Source organism: Cololabis saira, chromosome 22 (genome assembly GCF_033807715.1).
Source record: "Cololabis saira isolate AMF1-May2022 chromosome 22, fColSai1.1, whole genome shotgun sequence".
Lineage (NCBI taxonomy): Eukaryota > Metazoa > Chordata > Actinopteri > Beloniformes > Belonidae > Cololabis > Cololabis saira.
This window is the reverse complement of record NC_084608.1, coordinates 37,329,459-37,341,516: the sequence shown is the minus strand read 5'-3', so window position 1 is coordinate 37,341,516 and position 12,058 is coordinate 37,329,459. Positions and strand designations below refer to the sequence as shown.

At 42.0% G+C, this 12,058-nt stretch overlaps 1 protein-coding gene across 3 annotated transcripts in view; it reads right to left on the bottom strand.

Moving 5' to 3' along the window:
- LOC133422909 (E3 ubiquitin-protein ligase HECW1) overlaps window positions 1–12,058 on the bottom strand; it is a 56,953-nt gene that overhangs the window by 15,278 nt on the left and 29,617 nt on the right. For all 3 annotated transcript variants that reach the window (XM_061712939.1, XM_061712940.1, XM_061712941.1), the window contains 10 exons: window positions 10,329–10,514; window positions 10,100–10,234; window positions 8,662–8,776; window positions 8,315–8,411; window positions 5,747–5,830; window positions 5,499–5,620; window positions 3,888–4,002; window positions 3,686–3,799; window positions 2,685–2,837; window positions 1,114–1,212 (listed from right to left, as the gene is read on the bottom strand). In XM_061712939.1, coding sequence (XP_061568923.1) covers window positions 1,114–1,212; window positions 2,685–2,837; window positions 3,686–3,799; window positions 3,888–4,002; window positions 5,499–5,620; window positions 5,747–5,830; window positions 8,315–8,411; window positions 8,662–8,776; window positions 10,100–10,234; window positions 10,329–10,514 — 1,220 coding nt within the window. The remainder of the gene's footprint in view (window positions 1–1,113; window positions 1,213–2,684; window positions 2,838–3,685; window positions 3,800–3,887; window positions 4,003–5,498; window positions 5,621–5,746; window positions 5,831–8,314; window positions 8,412–8,661; window positions 8,777–10,099; window positions 10,235–10,328; window positions 10,515–12,058) is intronic.

The following is a 12,058-nucleotide window of genomic DNA, read 5'->3' as shown; positions in this document are numbered from 1 at the left end:
TTTATTGTTGTCACGTTGCTGTTTCGATCTTGAGTATTTGATATGAGCTCTTGAACACTGCCCATTTGGTAGCGCTATTGATATGATAATATATGTCGTTAGATTGGCACTGTTTGTGTGATGATGGCATTATTCAGCTGCAATTTTGTGGTCAAAGGTGCTGTGGTCCCTTCTCTCACTTGATACTGATTGCATAAGATTTTCCAGCATGGCCCCACCAAAATTTACAGACCAAAATCGCCACTGGTTAGGACTTCTGTTTCTTTAATTCTAATTAATATATTATGGATATAGATATGTTATATGTAGGTATGTAAATGCATATATTGAGTTATATTATACGTACAGTATTTATATCTATATCTCTATTAATGTATATGTATCTATAGTTATATGTAGATATATAGATTATAGTCATTTTTATTTATTTTTTTTTTAGGATATACTTTTTTAAATACTTTTTCATACTTCGTGTGTATTTTGTAAAATTGTTGAGAGTGTGTGTGTTTGCTGCTGCACAAGTAAATTAATAAAGTTAAGGGATTAATAAAGTTTATTCTATTCTATTCTATTGTAAATGTGAGAAGAACAGATTTTTTAGTTTTAACATTTTCTATTTTGTTCCAGGTTTTTCTGATTTAAAGATATTAAATGATGAAGGAAAGTTTTCATTGGTTGAACTGACAGTCGCAGCAGAAATGTGAAATAAAAGTGAAAGTAAATGTGAAATAAAGTGAAAGTAAAAGTGAAATAAAGTGAAAGTAAAAGTGAAATAAAGTGAAAGTAAAAGTGAAATAAAGTGAAAGTAAAAGTGAAATAAAGTGAAAGTAAATGTGAAATAAAGTGAAAGTAAATGTGAAATAAAGTGAAAGTAAATGTGAAATAAAGTGAAAGTAAAAGTGAAATAAAGTGAAAGTAAATGTGAAATAAAGTGAAAGTAAATGTGAAATAAAGTGAAAGTAAATGTGAAATAAAGTAAAAGTAAATGTGAAATAAAGTGGAAGTAAATGTGAAATAAAAGAGAAAGTAAATGTGAAATAAAGTGAAAGTAAATGTGAAATAAAAGTGAAAGTAAAAGTGAAATAAAAGTGAAAGTAAATGTGAAACACGTACAGTCTCAGCAGAGCCTTGTAGAACGGGCGGGTGAAGAAAGCGTCCAGCAGGTACTGATGGATCAGAGCCAGACCCAGAATCCTGCCGCTGAACCGGAACCTGAAACAGGAAATGACATCATTATTCACCCATTCACCCATTCATTCATCCATCCATCCATCTATACTAGTACTACTGCTGCTACTACTGGTGGATCAGAGCCAGACCCAGAATCCTGCCGCTGAACCGAAACCTGGAGACACAGGAAATAACAATCATCCATACATCCATCCATCATCCATCCATCAATCACCCATCCATCTATACTAGTATACCGGAACCTGGAACAGGAAATGACATCATCATTCATCCATTCATCCATCTATTCACCCATTCATCTATCTATACTACTATTAGTACTACTACTGCTACTTTTTGCCCCGCGTAAATTTCCGACTTTTTTCCTCAAAGTCACAACTTTTTTTCCCGTGTCAAGTTCAGACTTTTTTCTTCATAAAGTCAAGACTTCTTCGTCTGCGTAAAGTTCCGACTTTTTCCCTCATAGAGTCACAACTTATTGCTCTGTGTAAAGTTCCAACTTTTTTCATAATAAAGTTGTGTGTTTTTGTGCAAGCGAGTATTTTCTCGTGTGTGTGTGCGTTTTTTCGTGCAAGCATTTTTTTGTGCGTGCGTTTTGTCGTGCGAGTTAGCGTTTTTTCGTACGTGCGTTTTTTTGTGCGAGCGAGCGTTTTTTCATGCAGGCGAGCGCTTTTTTTGTGCGAGTGAGCGTTTTTTGTGCGAGTGAGCATTTTTTCGTACGTGCATTCTTTTTGTGCGTGCTTGCGTTTTTTCGTGCGAGTGAGCGTTTTTTGTGCGAGTGAGCATTTTTTCATACGTGCATTTTTTTTGGGCGTGCTTGCGTTTTTTCATGCGAGTGAGCGTTTCTTCGTACGTGTGTTTTTTTGTGCGTGCGTGCGTTTTTCCGTGCCAGCGTGCAAGTTCAGACTTTTTTCTTCATAAGGTCAAGACTTCTTCGTCTGCGTAACGTTCCGACTTTTTCCCTCATAAAGTCACGACTTATTGCTCTGTGTAAAGTTCCGACTTTTTTCATAATAAAGTTGCGACTTCTTACCCCATGGAAACTTTCAACTTTTTTCTTCATCATATCGCGACTTCTTAACCCATGTTAAATTCCAACTTTTTTCATAATAAAGTCGCGATTTCTTGCCACGTATAAAGTTCGGAATTTTCTTTTCTTCATTTTCTTAAAGTAATCTCATGAACATCAAGCTCTTTTTTTATAGTTGAGACTTTTTTCTTAAACCTTTTTTAGGTGAATAAAATGTGACTTTGACAGGCGGGGTATGCACAAAATTTAAACGGGGGGCTAACAGTCACGCAAATTCCTGCATCTGTCTCCATTGACTGCAATGTAAAAAAAAATTTTTTTTAACTATCCTCGCCTAGCTAGCTACGTTCACTGCTAGCTCTCATGTTTACGATCAAAACTTCATAACTTCCTGGTTGTGAACCTGAACCTGAACCAGGTCTAGACCAGGACCAGGACCAGGACCAGGTCTAGGGGGACTCACCAGTCCAGGTGGTTCTCCACGAAGGCCGACATGGGGCTGATCTGGACCGTGTACGTGTCGTTGGCCGAGTACTCGAACAGGCCGTAGTACGGGTTGAAGAGTTCCTGGGACAGCAGGAAGAAGAACTCTCTGGAGGGTCCGCTGTAGTCCAGCCTGGGGGAAAAAGTCAAAATGTCGAGAAAAAAGTTGAAATGTCGAGAAAAAAAAATTGAAATGTCGACAAAAAAGTTGAAATGTAGAGAAAGAGATAAACCTGGTTCCTCCACCAGGTTTAATACAAATATCATTCTATACGCAGACGACGCTCTGGTTTATATTAGCTGGTAGAAACACCTAAAAAAGTGGAAATGTAGAGAATGGGGGGCGTGTCCCGTGCAGGTGTGACCTCACAGCGGAAGTGTTTTCAAAATGTGTCAGTCAAAATGTCGAGAAAAAAGTTGAAATGTGGATAAAAAAGTCGAGATGTCGAGAAAAAAGTGGAAATGTTGAGAAATTAGTCCAAATGTTGAGAAAGAGAAATAAACCTAGTTCTTCCACCAGGTTTAATACAAATGTCATTCTATACGCAGATGACGCTCTGGTTTATATTAGCTGGTAGATAAACCTAAAAAAGTGGAAATGTCGATGAAAAAAGTAAAAATGGGAGGTGTGTCCCGTGCAGGTGTGACGTCACAAGGGGCGTGACCTCAAAATGTGAAAAAAGTCGAAATGAAGAGAAAAAAGTCAAAATGTCGAGAAAAAAGTTGAAATGTCGAGAAAAAAGTTGAAATGTCGAGAAAAAGTTGAAATGTCGAGAAAAAAAGTTGAAATGTCGAGAAAAAAGTCAAAATGTCGAGAAAAAGTTGAAATATAGAGAAAAAAAGTCAAAATGTCGAGAAAAAAGTCAAAATGGGGGGCGTGTCCCGTGCAGGTGTGACCTCACATGGGGGCGTGTCCTGTGTTGTGACATCACAGGGGGCGTGTCCTGTGCTGTGACGTCACAGGGGGCGTGTCCTACTCACCCCTCCTCCCCCAGAAAGGTGACGTAGAGCTTGTTCCTCTGCAGCTCCTTCCGGCTGCAGTTCATCACCTGGTTGAAGGTTCCCTCCAGCAGGAGCTCCCTCCGGACCAGCAGCCTGAAACGAGAGCAGAACCAGCTCAGAACCTGGTCTGGGTCCGGGTCTAGGACCGGGTCTAGGGACCGGGTCCAGGTCCAGGTCTTACTTGATCTTCCCCGGTCCCTGGCCGTAGCCTTTGGCCTCCAGTTTCCTGTAGAAGTTCCGGAGTTTGGCCTCGAAGTCCCGTCGGTACGGAGCCGGAGCCCGGAACCTCTGGAGACCTGCAGGGACCAGAACAGACCAGAACCAGGGATTAGTCTGGACCAGAACCTCTGGAGACCTGCAGGGACCAGAACAGACCAGAACCAGGGATTAGTCTGGACCAGAACAGACCAGAACCAGGGATTAGTCTGGACCAGAACCTCTGGAGACCTGCAGGGACCAGAACAGACCAGAACCAGGGATTAGTCTGGACCAGATTAGTCTGGACCAGGTACCAGGCGTGCGAGCGTGCGTTTTCGACATTTCGACTTTTTCTCAAAATTTCTACTTTTTCATCCAAATTTCACATTTTTCTCAAAATTTCAACTTTTTTTTCTCAAAATTTCAACTTTTTTCTCAAAATTTTGGCTTTTTCATCCAAATTTCAACTTTTTTTCTCAAAATTTCAACTTTTTTCTCAACCTTTTTCTCAAAATTTTGGCTTTTTCATCCAAATTTCAACTTTTTTCTCAAAATTTCACCTTTTTCTCAAAATTTCAACTTTTTTTCTCAAAATTTCAACTTTTTTCTCAAAATTTTGACTTTTTTTCCGACTTTTTTCATCAAAATTTTGACTTTTTCATCCAAATTTCAACTTTTTTCTCAAAATTTCAACTTTTTTCTCAAAATTTCAACTTTTTTCTCAAAATTTCACCTTTTTCTCAAAATTTCAACTTTTTTTCTTCAAAATTTAAACTTTTTTTCTCAAAATTTAAACTTTTTTCTTGACTTTTTTCATCAAAATGTTGACTTTTTCATCCAAATTTCAACTTTTTTCTCAAAATTTCACCTTTTTCTCGAAATTTCAACTTTTTTTCTCAAAATTTCAACTTTTTTCTCAAAATTTCAACTTTTTCATCAAAATGTCAACTTTTTCATCAAAATTTCAACTTTTTTCTCAAAATTTCAACTTTTTTTCCGACTTTTTTCATCAAAATTTAAACTTTTTCATCAAAATTTCAACTTTTTTCTCAAAATTTCACCCTTTTCTCAAAATTTCAACTTTTTAATCAAAATTTCAAATTTTTCATCAAAATTTAAACTTTTTTCTCGACTTTTTTCTCAAAATTTCTACTTTTTCATCCAAATTTCAACTTTTTTCTCAAAATTTCACCTTTTTCTCAAAATTTCAACTTTTTTCTCGACTTTTTCTCAAAATTTTTACTTTTTCATCAAAATTTCAACTTTTTTCTCAAAATTTCTACTTTTTTCTCGACATTTCGACTTTTTTCACTCCCCCTGACCAGATACTAATGTAACAGCCTGCTCATCGGTACTGGACTCACCTGGGGAGTTCTGGTTTCTTACCTGGGGAGTTCTGGTTTCTTACCTGGGGAGTTCTAAACTTACCTGGGGAGTTTTGAGGGGAGTTTTCTCACCTGGGGGGTTCTGGGGGGGTTCTAGTTTCTTACCTGGGGAGTTCTGGGGAGTTCTGGTTTCTTACCTGGGGAGTTCTTGTTTCTTACCTGGGGGGGTTCTGGACTCACCTGGGGAGTTTTGGGGGGAGTTTTCTTACCTGGGGAGTTTTGGGGGGAGGGTCCCGGCGAGCAGCGCGGGGAGAAGCTGAACCCGGGGATGATGGAGGGAGGAGGAGGAGGAGACGGAGGGATGAAGGACATGATCTCCTCCTCAAACAAGCTGAAACAGAAGAACCAGGAGCTCGTTGGGCGTGGAACCAGAACCAGAACTGCTGAGGGGGTCGGGGGGGTCAGAGGTCAAAGGTCGGGGGTCAAAGGTCAAAGGTCAGGGGAACGTCCTCCTCACCTCAGCAGGATCACCAGGTCGGCGTCACACGACAGCTTCTCCACCGCCTGAGGACCTTCGGTCCGGAGGTAGTGGATCTTCTCCCTGGAGGAACAAACACCACGGAAACATTTAGAACATTTAAAACCGTCCAAACATTTAGAACAGTCCAAACATTTAGAACCGTCCAAACATTTAGAACCGTCCAAACATTTAGAACCGTCCAAACATTTAGAACCGTCCAAACATTTAGAACAGTCCAAACATTTAGAACCGTCCAAACATTTAGAACCGTCCAAACATTTAGAACCGTCCAAACATTTAGAACCGTCCAAACACTTAGAACCGTCCAAACATTTAGAACCGTCCAAACATTTAGAACCGTCCAAACATTTACAACCGTCCAAACATTTAGAACAGTCCAAACATTTAGAACCGTCCAAACATTTAGAACCGTCCAAACATTTAGAACCGTCCAAACATTTACAACCGTCCAAACATTTAGAACAGTCCAAACATTTAGAACCGTCCAAACATTTAGAACCGTCCAAACATTTAGAACCGTCCAAACATTTAGAACCGTCCAAACATTTAGAACAGTCCAAACATTTAGAACCGTCCAAACATTTAAAACAGTCCAAACATTTAGAACCCTCCAAACATTTAGAACAGTCCAAACATTTAAAACCGTCCAAACATTTAGAACCGTCCAAACGTTTAGAACAGTCCAAACATTTAGAACCGTCCAAACATTTAGAACAGTCCAAACATTTAGAACCGTCCAAACATTTAGAACCGTCCAAACGTTTAGAACCGTCCAAACGTTTAGAACCGTCCAAACGTTTAGAACCGTCCAAACGTTTAGAACAGTCCAAACATTTAAAACCGTCCAAACATTTAGAACCGTCCAAACGTTTAGAACCGTCCAAACGTTTAGAACCGTCCAAACGTTTAGAACCGTCCAAACATTTAGAACCGTCCAAACATTTAGAACCGTCCAAACATTTAGAGCCGTCCAAACATTTAGAACCGTCCAAACATTTAGAACAGTCCAAACATTTAGAGCCGTCCAAACATTTAGAACCGTCCAAACATTTACAACCGTCCAAACATTTAGAACCCTCCAAACATTTAGAGCCGTCCAAACATTTAGAACCGTCCAAACATTTAGAACCGTCCAAACATTTAGAACAGTCCAAACATTTAGAACCGTCCAAACATTTAGAACCGTCCAAACATTTAGAACCGTCCAAACATTTAGAACCGTCCAAACATTTAGAACCGTCCAAACATTTAGAACCGTCCAAACATTTACAACCGTCCAAACATTTAGAGCCGTCCAAACATTTACAACCGTCCAAACTTTTAGAACCGTCCAAACATTTAGAACCGTCCAAACATTTACAACCGTCCAAACATTTAGAACAGTCCAAACATTTAGAACCGTCCAAACATTTACAACCGTCCAAACATTTAGAACCGTCCAAACATTTACAACCGTCCAAACATTTAGAACCGTCCAAACATTTAGAACAGTCCAAACATTTACAACCGTCCAAACATTTAGAACCGTCCAAACATTTAAAACCGTCCAAACGTTTAAAACCGTCCAAACATTTAGAACCGTCCAAACATTTAGAACCGTCCAAACGTTGAGAAAAGAGTCGAAATGTCAAGATTAATGTTGGTTGGTTGGATGTTTCTTGGGGGATTTGTTGGAGGGTTTGTTTGAGATTTCTAGGAGGGTTTTTTGGAGAGTTTCTTGAGGTTTTCTTGGAGGGTTTCTTGGGGGATTTGGAAAGTTTCTTGGGGGTTTCTTGAGAGATTCTAGAAGGGTTTATCGGGGGGTTTCTTGGAAGGTTTCTTTGGTTGTTTGGAGGGGTTGTTTGAGTTTTCTTGGAGAGTTTCTGTGAGTTTTTCTTGGAGAGTTTCTTAGAGGGTTTGTTGGGGGATTTGGAAAGTTTCTTGGAGGGTTTCTTGCAGAGAAATGGTGTTTGGAGGGTTTTTTGGACGGTTTGTTTGAGATTTCTAGGAGGGTTTTTTGGAGAGTTTCTTGGGATGTTTCTGGGGAGATTTGGAGAGTTTCTTGGGGGTTTATTGCAAAGTTTCTTATGGTGTTTGGAGGGGTTGTTTGAGTTTTCTTGGAGAGTTTCTTGGAGTTTTTCTTGGAGAGTTTCTTAAAGGGTTTCTTGGGGGATTTGGAAAGTTTCTTGGAGGGTTTGTTGGGGGTTTCTTGGGATTCTAGAAGGGTTTATCGGGGGGTTTCTTGGAAGGTTTCTTTGGTTGTTTGGAAAGTTTCTTGGAGTTTTTCTTGGAGGTTTCTTGCAGAGAAATGGTGTTTGGGATGTTTCTTGGGGGATTTGGAGGGTTTCTTGGGGGTTTATTGCAAAGTTTCTTATGGTGTTTGGAGGGTTTGTTTGAGTTTGTCTTGGAGAGTTTCTTGGGGGGTTTGTTGGTTGGTTTCTCTGTCGCCGTCACCACCACCTTCCTGACACGTCCTTGTGGCCACTTCCTGTCCAGCAGGAACCAGTCTGGACTGGTTCCAGGTACCTGGTTCCTACCTTAGGCCTGTAAAAGACCAGTTCCTACCTGAGGGCGTGGTTCCTGCTCAGACTCGGCTGCCGCTCCTGTAACATGTCAAAGACGTTGGGTTGTCGGAGGAACGCCACGATCTTGTCGTTGTACGCTGGAAAAAGAACGGAGAGAGAAGCTGCTGAGAAAACACTGGTTCCTGCTCATCAAACATCAATCTATACATATATGTCAGGTACAGGTGCAGCTACAGGTGCAGGTGCAGGTGCAGCTACAGGTGCAGGTGCAGCTACAGGTGCAGCTACAGGTACAGGTGCAGCTACAGGTGCAGGTGCAGCTACAGGTGCAGGTACAGGTGCAGGTGCAGCTACAGGTGCAGCTACAGGTGCGGTGGCGGCGCCTACATGGAGCCGCCGGCTGCTGGGCGTCGGCCTGGTACTGGCCCCGGATTGCGGCCACCAGGCTGTTCCCGGGCCGACCAATCAGAGAAGCTCCTCGACTTCTGGACACGTCCGAGGCCTGAGAACGAAACATTAGTTTTACTGAAGAACTCCAGGAAACAGACCCTTTAAAAACCGCCTACCGAACTACCAGCACTTTTACAGACGACTCAGTGCTGTTCCCTTAAGCTGGTGTTGCTGCGTCTGCTCTGCAGCTTATCCAACTGTTCTCAACAAATACTGATAATCCAAAAAAGATTCTTAAGAACGAATCTCTCAGTCTGGTCGACACCTCTTTTTATGAAATATTCACTATTATCCTTCATAAACTTCATGTTTTGCACTCCTGCTTGAGTTTATCAATAGAAAACAAGATCTTCCTGTCACTTTCCAGCAGTGTTTTACTTTTTCATCTAATTTTAATTCATATCTAACTAGACACAGTGCCATCTTCATTTACCTTTCTGTGGAACATCTGCTCATTAATTTAATATCACATTTAGATCCAAAACTCTGGAATGTACGGAAGAGAATCAGGGCCGTGCAGGAGAAAAGATATTTGAGAGGGGAAGACTATTTTTATTGTGCACTTTGAGAAAAAAGTCGAAATGTCAAAAAAAAAGTTGAAATACAATTTCAAGAATAGTCGTAATTTCGTCAATAAAGTCGAAATTTCGATTTTATTCTCGAAATTTTGACTTTTTTTTTTCATAATTTCGACTTTTTTCTCTACATTTCAATTTTTTTCTCGACGTTTCGACTTTTTTCTCAACATTTCGACTTTTTTCTCAACATTTCGACTTTTTTCTCGACATTTCGAATTTTTTCTCGACATTTCGACTTTTTTCTCGACATTTCGACTTTTTTCTCAACATTTCGACTTTTTTCTCAACATTTCGACTTTTTTCTCGAAATTTCGACTTTTTTCTCGAAATTTCAACTTTTTTCTCAACATTTCAACTTTTTTCTCAACATTTCGACTTTTTTCTCAACATTTCGACTTTTTTCTCGACATTTCGACTTTTTTCTCGACATTTCGACTTTTTTCTCGACATTTCGACTTTTTTCTCAACATTTCGACTTTTTTCTCAACATTTCGACTTTTTTCTCGAAGTGCATAAAGAAAAAAAATCTTCCTTCTCTAAAATATTATTTTTATTTTTCTCCTGCTGGCCCTGATTCTCTTCTGTAGGAATGACTTGAATGTGTCGCTGAAGTTAACATTATCTTTTACCTCCATGCACTGTTTTTTAAAATTGTGTGGGGAACCCCACGGCTCTGTTTTGGGGCTATTGCTCTTTATTTATACCGTTCATTGTTTCATGGACGATAGCTGAACATTTACCCAGAAAACCTCTCTCCCGGGGCTAACAGCTAACGGCTAGCGTTAGCGTGGGCGTACCTCTCCGGCGCTGTAGCTGCGTAGCCGCTGCAGGTGCTGCCGGTGGGCCAGGTGGCCCGGCAGCCGGCCGTTCTGCAGGGGGATCCGCGGGTCCACGAAGGTCGTGGCGCGACTGTTGTGGTCGACGAAGAACGACTGGAAGACAAAGACGCGTCAGCTAATGTCCCGGATGACTGACAGGTGCAGGTGAGCGGTGGGCGGGGCTACAGGTGTTTGTGGGCGGGGCTACCTTGCCCTGGGCGTCGGCCTTCACCTCCCAGCCCCGCGGCAGCTCCAGACGGGTGTCGGCGAACTTGTTGATGAAAACCACCAGGTCCCGGTTGTGCTGGTAGCGCTCGAAGTTCCGGGCGTCGCGTCGAACCTTCAGCACCATGTGTTTCACGCAGCTGCTGCTGGTGAACATGCGGTACGCCGCCTGGGGAGGGAGGGTTACCACGGTTACCAGGAGGGAGGGGTTGCCACGGTTACGGGGAGGGAGGGGGTTGCCACGGTTACAGGGAGGGAGGGGGTTGCCACGGTTACAAGGGGGGGGGGTTGCCACGGTTACAGGTCAACCGGGAGGATGGTTCAACACGCCACTCTTCTCGTTAATCTGGATCCACCACGAATACGGCTGAAACCTCAGCTAAACTTACAGCACCGAACGGGTAGAAATTTATCACATTTGCAGACGATACCAACCTATGCATGAATGCATGAGTGCATAAAACTAAAAGTTTGGGAGTAATTATAGATCATAAACATATAGATCAGAGTGCGAAATACGTGGGGGTTCGGGGAGGGGGGGGTCAGACCCCCCCGATTAACCCTTGAGCCCCCCTGAAGGACTCAAATTTAGGGAGGGTCTCAATGTTGTCAAAAAAAATTTAAAAATTAGGCTATATAATATAATATGATAATTTGATTGTCACTAATGGTCAATTAAATATGTTAAATATGTAAGAGATCGCCATATCAAGTATTCACAATTCAAAACTTTTATTGGTTTAACACAAGTCCTGCACCTTTATGTATGCTAATTAGCCATGTGCGCCAGCACAGCGCAACGACCGGCTGGTTGAGATGCCACAATAACAGCGGAAGCTAACTCAGAGTGTGTCACTTGCACACTTTGGGTTCACATCAAAAAAGGTGTGAGTGTCAGCCAGAGATGAGGAGAGAGACGATGTTACAACAGGGTCCCGTTCCTCTCCCCCCTCTGGTGAAGGAAGTGAAGTCCGTTCCTCTCCCCCCTCTGGTGAAGGAAGTGAAGTCCGTTCCTCTCCCCCCTCTGGTGAAGGAAGTGAAGTCTGTTCCTCTCCTCCCTCTGGTGAAGGAAGGTAAGTCCGTTCCTCTCCCCCCTCTGGTGAAGGAAGTGAAGTCCGTTCCTCTCCCCCCTCTGGTGAAGGAAGTGAAGTCCGTTCCTCTCCCCCCTCTGGTGAAGGAAGGTAAGTCCGTTCCTCTCCCCCCTCTGGTGAAGGAAGGTAAGTCCGTTCCTCTCCCCCCTCTGGTGAAGGAAGGTAAGTCCGTTCCTCTCCCCCCTCTGGTGAAGGAAGGTAAGTCCGTTCCTCTCCCCCCTCTGGTGAAGGAAGTGAAGTCGAGGCCGAGCGCTCCGGGGCAGATGCTACTGCGCCCGCTGCTAGCAGTGACAGCTTTAACTTAAGGTAAGAGGCCAGCCTGCTCAATATGGCCTGAACCCACCTGAGAGATAATGGTATTTTTAAATTACTGTTATTATTATTTTGCGTTACGGCCTGTTATGAGTGTGATTTATGTGTAAGCTGCGTCAACCCACCTGTTGAGAGCCATCATGCTTTTTTTTTTTTATTTTGCGTGATGGCCTGTTATGAGTGGAGTTTGTGAATGTGTTCACACAGCTGTGTTAAAACATAATTTCCTGGATGGTTACATAACGTTAAATAATCAGTCATCATTGTGCAGGCTGAGGATCTGTTTAAGTGCACTGATTGCACGTCTCCG